We start from the raw sequence: 17261 nt of genomic DNA, 5'->3' as shown, positions 1-17261 counted from the left end.
ACTTTTTTATCTCACAATACTGACTTTTTTTCTAGTGATTGTGTGATACAAACTCGCAATGCTGACTTTCTTTCTCAGAATTGTGAGATATAAACTCGCAATTGCGAGTTATAATGTCGGCATTGTGAGATAAAAACTAAAAATTTAGACTTTTTTTCTCGCAAATGCAACTTTTTTCTCAGAATTGTGAGATATGAACTCACAATTGCAAGTTATAAAGTCCTAATTTTGAGGGGAAAAAAGACTGATATGTTCTCAGAATTGAGAGTTTATATCTCACAATTCTGACTTAACTCACAATCGCGTGTTATAGTCACAATTGCGCAATTCTGACTATAACGTGCAATTGCGAGTTTAAATCACGCAATTCAAAGAAAAAAGTCTGAATTGCGAGTTCTCACAATTGTGACTTTATAACTCGCAATTGTGAGTTTATTTCTCACAATTCTGAGAGAAAACGTCAGAATTGAAAGATGTAAACTTGCAATTTCAAGAAAAAAAGTCAGAATTGTCAGATTAAAAAGTCGCAATTACCTTTATTTTTTTATTCAGTGGCGGAAACGGGCTTCCATACTTGACTGACATGCCATTTGAGAAGAACAAAAACATAAGAGAAGAAAAGGCTTGTAAGTAAAGTTGGCTTCAGCCAGTTTGTGTGAAGTCCATCATTATAGACTCCAGTGTGCTGCCCTATTCAGCCTGGATTGATTCGGCTTTGTTGAATGTGTTGTCTAATATTGCTTATGAACAGGATGCTACAGTAGTCAGCAAGGAAAGAATGATATCTGATTGGCTCAATGGAAGAAACAGTCAGGCAAAGAGCTCGATTTGTTGAATCTGTCACTGCCAGCTGGGCAAAAATACAATTAATTTGACAAATTTGTCAAAAGACCACAAAAATCCAAACATGTCAAAGCTAACCTTTTGGCACTCGGTGTAAATAATGTTAATTTTTGAGTGAAACTGCAAGTCATCATTTACTCACCCTCATGTCTTTGTATGAGTTTCTTTCTTCTGAAGACTGTTTTTGTACAAGTCAATGGGGTTCAAAACAAATCGACATTGGACCCCACTGATAAAACTTTCTTCAAAAGAAAGTCATATAGGTTTGGAAAGACATGAGGGTGATGACGACAGAACCGTTTTTGGGTGAACTATCCCTGCATGGCCAAACCATCAAACCACTGGTGTGCCAATGGACTTTATTTCAAACTTCTTATTTAAAGTGATGCAAATGAAAAAGGGCCACGATACACAGTATGCAACATACCATCTGTTCAAAAGGTGATGTTCAAGATCATGTCAAATTCTCAAGATGTATTTGTTGACTGAACCCAATGAATACAATGTAACTTTCAACCCATCAAAGCCTTAACTGCATCTACCCTGACTAAGGTCTGCATCTGTCCACCAACCCTAACACAACATTCAACACAAAGCGAAACAACGAACAGCCCTCGCTGTGGGAAACAAGGAAGAACGAAACCACAGATTCACATGAGTTTATCATCAAGTCCAGACATGTAACTGTGCAGTAATATGGACGTTACTTGGCATTACAGGAGGGTGTGTATTTCTTTATAACTTTACCTCAAGTCTTCTATTTTACCAAGTTCGCTGGCATGAAAAAAAGTGCAGGATCGATTGCTTAGGCGTTTCACTGATTTTCCAAGTAGCAGCAACCAGATTCTTTTGATGGCTGGAATAAAGGTTTAAACGTGACGATGTCAAACCACCGTACTGCTTAAATTTGCATCCCTTTAATCAAGGATTTAGGCATTACGTCAACACAAGCCAAGTGATTATTTCACCATAGTCGGCCTTGTACGATGCGTTCAAGTTGATACCATAAAAAGTGTGTCATAGGCACCAACACCTTAACCACAGGGGCAAAAGCACTTGTCCAGGCACACAACGTATCGGCCAAGCAGCACAAACAAATGTAAGAGCGTGTGAACAGGAACCATCCTTAACTGAAAGAAGGACTCAAGGAGCTCCGGTTCAAGAGAAGTGATTGGGAGCTGGGAGAAGGTCAGAAGTTTCGTGTGTTGTTGAAGGAGTGGGAGAGGAAGGGGGCGCTGGGGGCTGTATAAGGTGGCGGCGGAGGGCTGGTGGTGCCGAGGTCGGGGTAGGGATGCAGGCCCATCTGTTTGTTGTCCTGGAGCTTCCGCACAACCACACGGCAGAAGTCCTCGCTATGCCGCTCGCAAGTGTCCAGAAGCTTCCGCACTTTGGCGGTACGCGTGGGCTGGTTCACGACCAGTTCATAGTCCTCGCGCATCAGCAACTCACGGGACAACAGAGCGTCTAAACTCTGATTGAGACACGCCTCCGTCATCTGCCGCACGATGTCCTCCCTTCGGGCAGCAATCCAGCGAGCCGCCGGACCTTGAGTGTCCGAAGCTGTGACAAAATCTGCAAGGACAGTCAAGAGTTTTGTTTGTTTGTTTGTTTGTGTTTAATGCCATTCCAGCTTCTGTGGCCATTTTCTTGGCGAGAAATATTTTGGCTGAATTATTATCATGTTTTTATCATTTATTTTTGCTAAAAACTCCAAAACTGTATTTGGCTGAAATGGTTAGTTCACCCAAAAATGAAAATCCTGTCATTAATTACTCACCCTCATGTCGTTCCAAACCCGCAAGACCTTCGTTCATCTTCGGAACACAAATTAAGATATTTTGATTAAATCTGAGAGCTCTCCGACCCTCCCATAGACAGCAAGGATACTATCACAATCAACGCACAGAAACGTAGCAAGGACATCATTAAAACAGTCCAAATGACATCAGAGGTTCAACCGTAATTTTACGAAGCATAATTTTTAAATCAACATAATCAGCATTGTTTACGTTCAGTAGAAAGCGTGCGCTGTAAACAACGTTGATTACGTTCTGGGGTACTCTCCAAAATGGCAGAAGATTGTAACTTTATGTAATAAAGTATTCTCGTAGCTTCGTAAAATTACGGTTGAACCCCTGATGTCACATGGACTGTTTTACCGATGTCCTTGCTACGTTTCTGTGCCTTGATCGTGGTAATATCCTTGCGGTCTATGGAGGGTTAGAAAGCTCTCAGATTTCATCAAAAATATCTTAATTTGTGTTCTAATGATGATCGAAAGTCGTACGGTTTTGGAACGACATGAGGGTGAGTAATTAATGACAGAATTTTCATTTTTGGGTGAACTAACCCTTTAACTCTGTTAAAAATCTCTTCAAAAGAGTTAACTGAATAAAAAACATTTTCTCAAAGAGTTAAGGCCAGCACAATCTAACAAAACACACTTAATGGATAAATGGATTCAGTAAAGAGAACATGTTGGAGGATCTTCCCCATATATTAAAAACTTGTGTCATCCTGGAATTACCTATTCTACAGTGGGTATAATCGGGTAGAAAATTATTTTTCCAACATTGGGACTAATTTCATAGAGTTTATTCATTGTATACAGATGACAGTCAAGAGAAAAGTTGATAGTAATTTATCTTATAGATGCTTCGGCACTGTTCAAGGTTTGGCTAACCTGTGGTTACCTTGTGGGTGTGGCTGCAGCGTGAGGGGTTGTATGGCAAGAGCCAGGTCGCTTTCACTCTGAGGCGTATGCGGTTTAAAAGGTATGTTGAGGTCGGACACAGGCTGCGCCGTCTGGTATTCGGGACTGAGGTTGTTCCGAGAGCAGTGGTCCACAAGAGGCTTTGGAGAATCAAGTGGAAGTGACATTAATGATGCCTGCGGGCCAGCCTGAGCACCTGACACACCTGATGATATAGAACAGCACCAATAAACGAGCCAGTTAAAAGAATCCAAAGGGCAGATGGAAATAAGATGAATAAATGAGGTGCATGTGATTACATTACCCCAACATTTTGTCATTGTTTACTCATTAGGGCTTTTCACACTACGCTTAACCCTGGGTTATTGTCAATCGAAAGGAACATTCATGATGACCTAGTTATTAAACTCTGCTCTGGAGTTTGCTCCTGCATTGTGGTGTGAAAATGTGTATGGTGTAAAACAATGTGGTGTTACAACATTATGATCAGTGTTGGGTAAGTTACTTTCAAAAAGTAATTAATTACTATTACTAATTACATCATCAATACTGTGTTTAAATTACTTTACTAATTACTCTGAAAAGTAATTTAGTTACTCAATAAGTAACATAATTACTCAAATCGCTAATTAGGGTACATCTTAAAATCCCTATAAACCTTAGGGGGAAAAAAGCATAGACAATAGAAATTAAACTTTCTTTCAATTTGAGTCAAACATAGAATAGTTTAGCCTTTTAGCTTTAAAACAACTGTAATACTTAAAACATTTTTATAAAAAAATGTAACCTTCTTTGGTTAACAAATAGAAATACTCTGCAAAACATCTGAATAACAAAAAAGCTTAAGAAAAGTTAAACAGTACATTTCAGTTTGGCAAGATGTTCAGGAAAAGGACAACTAGTTAAATCCATACGGGTTTATTTAAAAATAACACGTTAAATAATGTAGATAAGAATAAATTACAGAAATGATCTCCTCCGCTGAATAAAGCCGCGTCAGATCGCGCTGTTCTTCTGAGGTAAATTCTGGCTTATTCCTCATAGCAGGTCTTCTTTCAAAAACTATGAAAATTAGATTAATCTTGATTTTTTTTAAATCTATTTTTTATATCTAGGCGAGGGCATTTGTGCGCAGGTGACTGCATATAATAAACTGAGACACAGGAAAGACTGTACCTCGCTTTAGTTTCATACGGATTACATAATCAGAATATCCGTTTTTCGATTTGAATTTGTTCATTTAAAAGTAGACACTTCAAGCTTTTCAGATACAGGAGAGTGAGTACCTCATTTTAGTTTCATACAGATTACATATTCAGATAATATTAGTTTTCAATTTGAATTCATTCATTTAAAAGTAGACAGACTTCAAGCTTCAGATAGGGGAAAGACTGTACCTCGCTTTAGTTTCATATGGATTACATAATCAGAGAATATTCGTTTTTGATTTGAATGTGTTAATTTAAAAGTAAACTAAGCTTTCAGATACGGGAAAGACTGTACCTCGCTTTCATACGGTTTACATAATCAGGAATATTAGTTTTCGACTTGAATTTGTTCATTTAAAAGTAGATGCTTCAAGCTTTCTATAGACATATTTCTCATGTCTCTGTGTCAAGTATTCGCTGAGTTCATATTTGTGATGCGTAGAAAGTTGCTCACGGAGACCGAGACGGCAGAAAGCCCACCGTTTGTTTTGTTTATTTTACAAAAGCACAATGTTTTGTTGTTATTGTCAGTGTACACAAATAAAAGTAGGCCCTTTTTAGATTCGATTGATTTTAGTCTTATCTGTATCTGAGTATTCAAGGTTTCTCTGTGAATCAGGAAAAACTGAAAGTGAACGTGCCGGCGTGCAGATGGTTAAAGATGCTGCATTCAATTTTATCTTTAGATTGTAAATTTAGATTTCAAATTCAAAATTGATTTTAGAACTGTTGAAAATATTTACAGTATGTAACGCAAGTACTTTATAAGTAACTGTGATTAAATTACCTAAAAATGAACAGTAATACCTTACTTTACTTTTTCAGTGGATAAGTAATTTAATTACTTAGTAACGTGTTACACCCAAAACTGATTATGACTAGATGCTTAGCAACACACGTCTAACCCAATCCATATTCACATGCTTTGCACAGTCACAGAAACACTGTGCAATATATAAACATCTGTTTCAGCATTTAAGGGAAAAAATGACAAATGGTGATGAAAAACACATGAATTGGAGTGAAGAAGAGATTGTTTTATTCTTACCTTTATAGTCCATTCAGGAAAATATCAGTCGGCAATATATAATACGAGGATGTGCAATGCTAGATAATTTATGTACGTTCATTCATCCAATCAATGACACTGAGACCACATATGTGACCTTGGAGCACAAAACCAGTCATAAGTATCATGGGTATATTTGTAGCAATAGCCAACAATGTCAAAAATCATGAGGATATTAAGTAAAGATCATGTTCAATTATTGTCCTATCCTAACAAACCATACATCAATGGAAAGCTTATTCAGCTTTGATGTATGAATCTCAATTTCAAAGAACTGACCCTTATGACTGATTTTGTGGTCCATGGTCACATATATCCAAATAAGAATGTTAACCCAGAGTTTAGGAATGTATAGACTGAAACATCAGCTTATGAAAAACCAGGATTAATGGTTATACACAGTTAAAGTATGAAAATTAAAAACAAAATAACCCAGGATTCTGTTTATGACACAGGGTTTAACTATTTCAAATGTGAAAAGCCATATTGTGATTTTTTTCCATTCAGCAATTTATTTCCATGGAAGAAATTAAAGGGTTAGTTCACCCAAAAATGAAAATTAGCCCATATATTACTCACCCTCAAGTCATCCTAGGTGTATATGACTTTCTTCTTTCAGACGAATCAAGTCGGAGTTATATTAAAAATGGTCTTTGATCTTTCAAGCTGTTTCATGGCACTCAGCGGGTTTTGCATGCATCAGTTCAAAAGAAGTTAAATAAAAAGCGCCCGTCCATTTAAAAAAAAGTCTCTCACATGGCTCCGGGGAGTGAACAAAGCCCTCCTGTAGCGAATCGATGCATTTTTGTAAGAAAAATATCCATATTCAAAACGTAATAATCACTTTAATGTAACTTGCGCTCACTGTTGTACACGGAAGCAGTTCCGGGAGGACGACGTATGTAGGTCGGCGTTGCGCATGCGCCGCTCATAAGTGACGCACGCGGAAGCGCAGGGGAGAGATCAAAACAAAACAACGGTCACTAATTAGAAGTACAAAACGAGGATTTGTAAAGAAGAATGTCGGAGGATTTCGATATAAGCCAAGAGGAGACTGGTTTTCCTTTGCTAAAGTAAGGAAACTTTGCTTCCTTTGCTTCTGTTAACAAACGTTGGTTTTCACGAGACTCACTGGCGCATGCGCAACGTTGACCTCATACGTCATCCGCCCGGAGCTGCTTCCGTGTACAACTGTTGGCATTAAAGTGATTATTACGTTATGGATATTTTTCTTACAAAAACGCATCGATTCGCTACAGAAGGCTGCAGAAGTTCACCCCCCGGAGCTGTGTGAGACACTTTTTTTGGATGGGCGCTTTTTATTTAACTTCTTTTGGACTGATGCATACAACACATGATGAGTGCCATTAAACAGCTTGAAAGATCAAAGACAATTTTTAATATAACTCCGACTGGATTCGTCTGAAAGAAGAAAGTCATATACACCTAGGATGACTTGAGGGTGACATTTTTGGGTGAACTAACCTTTTAAGTCACACAATTAGTGAACAACACGAAGGTGAGTAAATGATGGAAGAATTTCATTTTTGGGTGATCTATCGCTTTTAGAAGAAATTAGTCCTTGCCTCGAGAGGGATTTGATATGGTAAGGAAGCCCGGATGGGACATTTCTGCTTCCTGGGAAGAGCAGGATCCTGATCCAGATGTGGAACTGTTGTCCTGTCATGTAACATGAAAAAATTAAGACACTCACCAGACTGCTCTTATCTCTGCTTAAATACGGAATCATCAACAACCCAGGACTTGCATATATATATATATTTATTTATATATATATATATATATACACAGTATATACTGTATATATAAAGGTAACTTACTGGCCAAGGGACATTTTGCTCCTTCACAATCTTTTCCTCAATTCTTTTTCCGTTTGTTTGAGTCGATGAGCAGCAGCTTGATGGCCTCATATACTGAGGAAAGGAATGCATGAGAAATCATAATTAATTCAATTGTTGTTGTTTTTTACCTAAGAGCCAGAAGATACAATCAAATTATTTCCATTTACTCAATGTAGACAAAAATAGGCATTCAAATTAAAGTTCTCCATTCATAATTCATCCATGCAAAGTCAGTCTAACCCTTAAAGACTCACCTTACTTCGTTTGACTTCCAACACTGCTTCCAAGAAATCAATCTCATCAAATCTTCTCATCATGGGCTCCAGTTCAATAAGACAATCTGTGCAAACATGAAAGACAAAGCAGCTATTAAGCTACAAAATAATTAATTAAAGCTGCAGTCCGTAACATTTGGCTCTCTAGCGGTTAATAAACAGAACTGCATGTGTCTTGCGGAAGAACATTGTAGCTGGAGCTACTTCTCCCTGTTTATGTCTATGACGAATCACGCAGGTACTCCGCAGCGATTCCAACCAGAACCAGTCTAAAATAGTCAGAATATAAAAACTTATTATAGGTGTACCATAGTGAATCAGGATAAGCCAAAAACACGGTTTGGAAAATGGATAAATTATGTAAATTTTGAACACAAAAAAGGTACAGACTGCAGCTTTGAGTAAAACAAAAACAAATAAACAATATCTAAAATTAGCACCACACAAAGCATTCCCAAACTTTTTCTGTCAGCTAAACTCATTTGACCTCAAATAAATATGGCATTATTTTAATGACAAATGTCGAGACTGCATTATTGTAGCCCGAAAGCACATTAATATAATGCGCGAGCGCGAATCTCTCCGCTCGCACGCAAATTTTCTTTGAGGAATCTCAGAGAGAGTGCTCGCACTTAAAATGTGACAAAGCAGCTAAACAAATAAAATATTTATTATTTAATTAATTGATATTTCATCTTTTTTAGTAAGCGTTTTACTTTTTATTTTACAAATATTCACCTTTATTTTACATTTTTATGATTTAATTATCAGCTTTTCAACAGTTCTGAATCTCAGTTTGGGAAACCCTGTTATAACTTGCACACCATCAATAATGGTTCACTCAGCTACTTCTCCCTGTTTATGTCTATGACGAATCACGCAGGTACTCCGCAGCGATTCCAACCAGAACCAGTCTAAAATAAATATATATATCAGAATATAAAAACTTATTATAGGTGTACCATAGTGAATCAGGATAAGCCAAAAACACGGTTTGGAAAATGGATAAATTATGTAAATTTTGAACACAAAAAAGGTACAGACTGCAGCTTTGAGTAAAACAAAAACAAATAAACAATATCTAAAATTAGCACCACACAAAGCATTCCCAAACTTTTTCTGTCAGCTAAACTCATTTGACCTCAAATAAATATGGCATTATTTTAATGACAAATGTCGAGACTGCATTATTGTAGCCCGAAAGCACATTAATATAATGCGCGAGCGCGAATCTCTCCGCTCGCACGCAAATTTTCTTTGAGGAATCTCAGAGAGAGTGCTCGCACTTAAAATGTGACAAAGCAGCTAAACAAATAAAATATTTATTATTTAATTAATTGATATTTCATCTTTTTTAGTAAGCGTTTTACTTTTTATTTTACAAATATTCACCTTTATTTTACATTTTTATGATTTAATTATCAGCTTTTCAACAGTTCTGAATCTCAGTTTGGGAAACCCTGTTATAACTTGCACACCATCAATAATGGTTCACTACCTAGAGTTGAGTTCACACCAATACAGTAATGCAGGATGATGCACTTTTGTAGGCCAAAACCCGGAAACAAGTAAGCATTTGAGTAATTTCAGTTGAATTTTCTGAATGGCTTTTTTTTTTTTAAATAGGTTTTTGGTTAAATGCCTGAAATAAGGTCTGTGGTTAACACAAGCTCAAGTCTCCATTCATAATTCATCCATGCAAAGTCAGTCTAACCCTTAAAGACTCACCTTACTTCGTTTGACTTCCAACACTGCTTCCAAGAAATCAATCTCATCAAATCTTCTCATCATGGGCTCCAGTTCAATAAGACAATCTGTACAAACATGAAAGACAAAGCAGCTATTAAGCTACAAAATAATTAATTAAAGCTGCAGTCCGTAACATTTGGCTCTCTAGCGGTTAATAAACAGAACTGCATGTGTCTTGCGGAAGAACATTGTAGCTGCAGCTACTTCTCCCTGTTTATGTCTATGACGAATCACGCAGGTACTCCGCAGCGATTCCAACCAGAACCAGTCTAAAATAGTCAGAATATAAAAACTTATTATAGGTGTACCATAGTGAATCAGGATAAGCCAAAAACACGGTTTGGAAAATGGATAAATTATGTAAATTTTGAACACAAAAAAGGTACAGACTGCAGCTTTGAGTAAAACAAAAACAAATAAACAATATCTAAAATTAGCACCACACAAAGCATTCCCAAACTTTTTCTGTCAGCTAAACTCATTTGACCTCAAATAAATATGGCATTATTTTAATGACAAATGTCGAGACTGCATTATTGTAGCCCGAAAGCACATTAATATAATTCGCGAGCGCGAATCTCTCCGCTCGCACGCAAATTTTCTTTGAGGAATCTCAGAGAGAGTGCTCGCACTTAAAATGTGACAAAGCAGCTAAACAAATAAAATATTTATTATTTAATTAATTGATATTTCATCTTTTTTAGTAAGCGTTTTACTTTTTATTTTACAAATATTCACCTTTATTTTACATTTTTATGATTTAATTATCAGCTTTTCAACAGTTCTGAATCTCAGTTTGGGAAACCCTGTTATAACTTGCACACCATCAATAATGGTTCACTACCTAGAGTTGAGTTCACACCAATACAGTAATGCAGGATGATGCACTTTTGTAGGCCAAAACCCGGAAACAAGTAAGCATTTGAGTAATTTCAGTTGAATTTTCTGAATGGCTTTTTTTTTTTTAAATAGGTTTTTGGTTAAATGCCTGAAATAAGGTCTGTGGTTAACACAAGCTCAAGTTATGCTTGCGTTTTATTTAATATAATAGTAATAGTACACAAATGAACTCACGTCTGTGCCAAAAGATCTTACTCAACATAGCCTGCTGCTTACTAGGAAATAAAATTGTCTATTGTTAATGGGGCATGTTAAAAAAATAATCAATGCCTAAATCTAGATATTAGACTTTCACACGGTTTGCTTTAATTACTGATTTATTAAACCTTATCTGGTTAATAGACAATTCTAGATGAATGACACATGAAGATGACCCCACTGCTCTCTGTCGGTTCACAGTCATTTCCTCATTCCCCTGATCTGTTGCAGGGTTTGTAAAAGAGAAAACTTTACTTGTAATGACTCAACATTTCTACTTGTCTTGTAACACTAACTTTTATCATGATATGACAAAATTGCCAGTAAAGACCAATGACTGAATTGTGGTTAGACATTTAAATTAATTAACAAACCACAAGAACAGGTCACCCTATTGGATTGTGACAGCATGAAGCAAACAAGTTCAGAGGGATTGTGAAAATCAGGGGAAAGGTCAAAGGTGGGGCCGACACTCACTGAGGAAGGAGGGCCGTTCATCTGGGTTGGCGGTCCAGCCGCAGGTCATGAGGTTAATGAGGGTCTCTCGGCTGGGGATGTCTGCTGGCAGACTGTCCAGGTCCGTGTCGGGTCGCGATCCGCGGAGAACGCTGAACATGATCTGCATGGGATTGGTGGCCTCTGCTCACAGAGAGAACAAGAGGACAGTGTCAGAGAATTGAAGAATGCTGCCTGGAAAGACGGACTGCTGCAGATTATGAAACGGAGGAGGAAGTATCCATGAGGAAATCTGTGTCATCTTTTTTTGGTATCAAAAACATGACACAGCAAAATGTGCTTAGTGTTGCGTGAGTAGGGCTGCACAATGATTCTGACTTCACTGGTTGCTGTGTTAGTTTCAAATACTAGTATAGTTTAGTTTCGTTTTTATTTTTATATTTTAGTTTTCCTTTTAATTTTAGTTGACGTTTTAGTAATTTTGTTGTGCAGTTTTTTGTTAATTTACAAATTAAAAAAAAAATTTTTTTTCGTTTTAGTCATTTTAGTATATCAAGTTAAACTAAATGAAAACGAGAAACTTTGCCAGTAACACTTTAATTTAGGGACCAATTCTCTATATTAACTAGTTGCTTATTAGCATGCTTGTTACTAGCACATTGACTGTTTATTAGTACTTATAAAGCACATATTAATGCATTATTCTGCATGAGCATATTCTAGATCCTTTAATCCACAACATACCTAAATTTATCAACTACCTTACTAATTATTAATAAGCAGCAAATTAGGAGTTTACTGTGGCGGAATCTTGGTTAATAGTTAGTTAACAGTGAGAACTGGCCCCCAAACTAAAGTGTGACCACTTTGCCTTGGCAACTAGCTGAAATAAAATCAGATTAAAGTTTTTTTTGTTTTCCAGTTAACATTAATTTTATTTGAAGTAACAGATTTTTGTTTACAGTTTTAGTTAACTTTAATAACCCTGCTGTTATGTGCTGTACTGAATAAAATAAGCAGGGAAAACTTTCAGAGTATTTTAGTACAGTATTTCATCCATGTCAAAGAAAGTCTTTATAACTTAATGAAAATTTGGTTTTGCTATTTTAAGCATGGCATAATACAGGTCTAATAAAGGTCCAATAAAACCATATGCAGATGCATCCTGCAGTTTATTATGCCCTTTTTTTAACTAGTTAAAAAGTTAATTGGGGTGGTTATTGCGGTCTCGTGTCTTCCAGTTCTAATTTCTTTGTTGCTTCCACTCATACTGATATTAGTGTTCATGATACAAAATAGTCAACATTAAAGATCTTCACCACAAGCACAGTGATGCACAAATGAGGAAATATGCTTTGTTGTCTTAAACACACAAAGAGAAGAATCTGCTCTTGAATCAACTCAGATTTTATTTGAAGTAACAGATTTTTTTTTACAGTTTTAGTTAACTTTAATAACCCTGCTGTTATGTGCTGTACTGAATAAAATAAGCAGGGAAAACTTTCAGAGTATTTTAGTACAGTATTTCATCCATGTCAAAGAAAGTCTTTATAACTTAATGAAAATTAGGTTTTGCTATTTTAAGCATGGCATAATACAGGTCTAATAAAGGTCCAATAAAACCATATGCAGATGCATCCTGCAGTTTATTATGCCCTTTTTTTAACTAGTTAAAAAGTTAATTGGGGTGGTTATTGCGGTCTCGTGTCTTCCAGTTCTAATTTCTTTGTTGCTTCCACTCATACTGATATTAGTGTTCATGATACAAAATAGTCAACATTAAAGATCTTCACCACAAGCACAGTGATGCACAAATGAGGAAATATGCTTTGTTGTCTTAAACACACAAAGAGAAGAATCTGCTCTTGAATCAACTCAATGGAATCAGCTCAAAATAACAATGTAATTTAAAACCCAAATATAATTAGCATTAAAAATGTATAAATCTAAAATGACCCTACGTATCTTGGCTGAAGTTTTTGCATGTTTTAATAAAAATGCTTTGAATAAACTCTTTTCATGTGACTGCTGATAAAAATGTCATACAGTCAAGCTGTAAACATATTTCTATATTTGTGCTTTATTAAGAAAACACTCTGAAAGACTGTTAACCCAAGAACTGATATTCAGTCTGATTCGTGAATGGTTTTTTAAACCAGATTACTAGATTCACAGAAAAGATCTGAATAAAAAGAATGCGTTATTCACTATTTTCAAGAATGTGACATTTTTCAGAATGTAACATAAGACATATGAGCTATGTGACTGTTGTGGAACCCATTGGTACACTTTTCTACAATTCATGATGGACCCTACCTTCATATGGTATCCGTCTTGAAAGCACTTCCCACATGATGATGGCGTAACTGAAAAAGGAAGCACAGAACAGATGAGAGAACGGTTTCACTGCTGCATCCACATCTGGCAATCCCCCTCTGGAGATAAATCTCACACTGTCCCATCTGTGTAATAATTTCAACATGCCCTCTGACTAAGACAGGTTGACATTTAGCTTCTAAATCACTTCCCTTTTTTTGACCAGAGCAGTGAAGGACAAAATAAGGGCCTCTTTCATGGGTAGTTCTGGTGAGCTTTGATTAAACCCAGGAACTGGTTTAATTTTTTGTTCTGTTTCCCAGCCTCTCTCTTTGTTCTGAAGAATTGGTAAAGTATTTTATCATTTCCATTATTTCCTATATTCCTCCCTCCCAATCAACGAGTTTGCACATCTGTTGTTTTTCCATTCACTTATGCCTTGGATGAGGATTTTATAGATTTATAGATGATAAAATATTTTAGAGGTAAGAATAACTAGAAACGTTTCATGACTTTTACAGGCCTGGAAATCACTTTTTAAATTCCCTGACATTTCCAGGCTCACCATATGAACTCTGAAAATGAGTTAAGGGTGGAACATGTCCCTCATCTGACAGGAATTTTGCGGAGTCAGCATTAGACTCGGGCCATGGTGCAATAAGGACATCTGAACGTCTTAAGGAGATGCCCCCTCAAAAAATACAGGAACTGAGAGAGAGCAGTACATTAATAGCATGTAGTTGAAAGAATTTGGAACGGAGAAGTTCACCCATCTGGTCGAAACTGGAAGCTTTATCAAATCTACAGAAACTGACCTGTACACGTCATATTTGACATCAGCTCTGCGGTTCTTGGAAGGTTCATACTCCTCAGGTGGCATATAGATGACCGTGCCTCCCATTTCAGCAGGTTTGGAGCCGGACCCTTTAGTGATAGAGAGCTGGCGCCATTTAGATAAGCCAAAATCAGCTATCTATTCACAAACACAGACATACAAGATGCACATTAGATCAGAAAATCCAATGTGAAATCCCAACAAAATATATGGCAACACATTAGTTTAGGAACCGATTCTCACTATTAACGAGTTGCTTATTAGCATGCCTACTACTGGCATATTGGAGTTCACAGAAGCAAAAATCATAGTTAACAGCCACTTAATAGAGAGAATTGGTCCCCAAACTGAAGTGTGACCAAATATATTACATACTTTAAAAATACTTTCAAAATTTATGCTGATTAATGGTTGAATTAAAAAAAAAAACAATATAGGTTTTCCAACGGTGTCTGTCAAGATACAAAATTAAAAAGGGCACCACTGTACTACATTCATCAGCATTTTCTAACCCTTGTTTTTTTTCAAACTTTTTTGTAAAACAACAGAAACAAAATGTTGTGCTAGCATTTTTTATCCATTTCCAATTACAATGAAAGAAGACATGGGTTTTAAAGGCTGCATGTCAGACTTTTTAGTGAATAACAACTAAAATGTCAGTCTGCTCTACATGCAAAACTATTCTATGGCTTTAAAAAACTTGAATTACTGCACACAAATCACATGGAGCACTTCCATGATACTTTTGTGTCCTTTTTTGAAGCTTTAGAGTTCCAGTCTAGGCTTGCTGCGATAGACGGTGTTTTCGGTTAAGCCGCAACACCAGTTACGTCATTTGGCTACCGACGGCACCGCCCCCCACACCGTCGTTTTGATTTTTTTATAGTAACAAAAATAATTTAGCCTAGTTCAGTTAGAGGACAGACACTTTTAAGTGTGTTTATGCCGTTTAAGGTTAAAAAAACACATTATTTTTCCACATACTGTACATTATCGTTTCTCCTCTATGCCCCGCCTTTCTGAAACGCGTCAATTTTTACAAAGCTCATCAGTCTGAAAAGCAAGGTGTGCTCTGATTGGCCAGCTATCCAGTGCGTTGTGATTAGCCGAATACCTCAAGCGTGTGACGGAAATGTTACACCCCGTGTAATGCCGCGATGCCGTGTCCCGGCCGGAGCGACGAGACAAAAACTATAAAACCCATTATAAACGAGGCATTTGTTGCATCCAGTGGGGACATAATTACGGATTATAATGACTTATACTGTCTTTTTACGCGTTGCGGTGATCGGAGAAATTACAAACAACAAGCACTACTCTACACTGCTCAAAACTCACGTTTAAATCGTCAGTGGCAAATTCTTTAAATATATAAAAAAACGTACTTACAGTCTGTGAGTCTGAACAGCCGGCATTATAGTCTACTCTACCAGGATCAGGAAACAGTCCTCCATAAAATGCGCTGCACACATCTGAATATTTGGGTTGAAGTGTTCTGGAACAGTGTTGTAAATACAACTTAACCACTGATTTGTAGTCGTGTCCTCTTTTGGAAGACCAAACAAAGTAGTTTCGCTTTCAAAACAAAACAACACAGTGTCACACACGGCGAGCTAGAGTGAGCGGAGGCCGGAGGCCTTGAGTGAGTGGAGGCTGGCGGGCTTGAGAACGGCACGGCCGGCGGATTCGACGAAGGAGCGTCCGGCGGGCTTGCGGCAACCACATGTGACGACCCCGGGCTGGACTCCACTTCGTCCACGGTGAAAGCCGGATGATTCTGAAAAAGAAATCTCTAAAAACATAGATAGACGTTATGATACAGATATTGTGCATCTCTAGAACAGTGACTTTATCTTGAAATTCTCCTTTAGTGTTCCACAGAAGAAAAAAAATAAAAAAATAAGGGTGAGTAAAAGATGACAGACCTTTAAGTGAACTTTAATCGCCTTAAATTTTCACTCAAAATATTTTCATGACTTTAAAGTTTAGCTTTATTATTAGAATTTTTTTAAGAATTTCACTTCTTTGCACGTCTTTTCCGGGTGTGGAAATGACATCCCAACACATTTCCAGGTTTTCCATGATCTTAGAAACTTCTCAGCTGCTGTAACTCGGTGCTTTTTTAGCACAACACAGTCAGGTTTTGTCACAAAAGAGCTCGTGGCCCATCATATCCCTACTGAAAATACATTCAAACGTCTTGAACATACAGTTCCCAACTGCAGTGCCTTTAAAGCGTGCTGTCTGCCCGCATACTTAACGCAAGTGCTGCATAGTAGTTCAGATCCTGCAACAACCAGCATTTATGGCCATACCAGACTGACACCATCGCAGCGCATAAACAGCCCAGCAATCATCGTGCATTTGAGCGAATAAGGAAGCAAAGTGCGCTGACTTGAACCCACCTCTCACCAACCGGTGAATCCAGTTTCAAGCACTTGATCGCCACCGTGGTGCGCCAGTCGCTGTGCTGCGCCCTGAACACGGTCCCGAAGCCTCCCTTACTGATATAGTGCAGGTCCGTTAGTTTCCGATACGGGATCACCGGTAAGGTGCTGGTGAGACTGCAGATGTTGACGCAGCCGGTGTGCTCCATGTTTGAGGAGATTATGAGATGAGACGGGCCCGTTCAGCTTCAGTAGAAAGGGGAACTGAAAGCGCACTGCTACAGCTGAAAACCCTCACAGAGACAATATCGCGCACGTCTCTAACTCACATGTTGTGAAGGCGCTCGAATCTACAGACGGGCGTTTAGGTGACTACTAATTTATGTAGTCAAAATATCCCCGTTAAAAGTGTCCCTGAAACAACAGATGGAAAAGAAATGTGTCCTACGG

The 17261-nt window shown here is 37.5% G+C and overlaps 1 protein-coding gene across 1 annotated transcript; it reads right to left on the bottom strand.

Moving 5' to 3' along the window:
- Positions 1-1427: 1427 nt before the first annotated feature.
- On the bottom strand, positions 1428-17047 carry LOC107593863 (receptor-interacting serine/threonine-protein kinase 2-like; the record flags this gene model as incomplete). The annotated part of the gene is made up of 9 exons (XM_016283743.1): positions 1428-2415; positions 3537-3761; positions 7420-7513; positions 7675-7767; positions 9699-9784; positions 11295-11456; positions 13590-13639; positions 14405-14562; positions 16820-17047. Coding segments are annotated over 9 exons (1479 nt in total), but the record flags the coding sequence as incomplete, so codon positions are not given.
- Positions 17048-17261: the final 214 nt, after the last annotated feature.

Source organism: Sinocyclocheilus grahami, unplaced genomic scaffold, assembly GCF_001515645.1.
Source record: "Sinocyclocheilus grahami isolate Dianchi unplaced genomic scaffold, SAMN03320097.WGS_v1.1 scaffold176.1, whole genome shotgun sequence".
Taxonomy (NCBI): Eukaryota; Metazoa; Chordata; class Actinopteri; order Cypriniformes; family Cyprinidae; genus Sinocyclocheilus; species Sinocyclocheilus grahami.
This window is presented reverse-complemented; position numbering and strand designations above follow the sequence as displayed.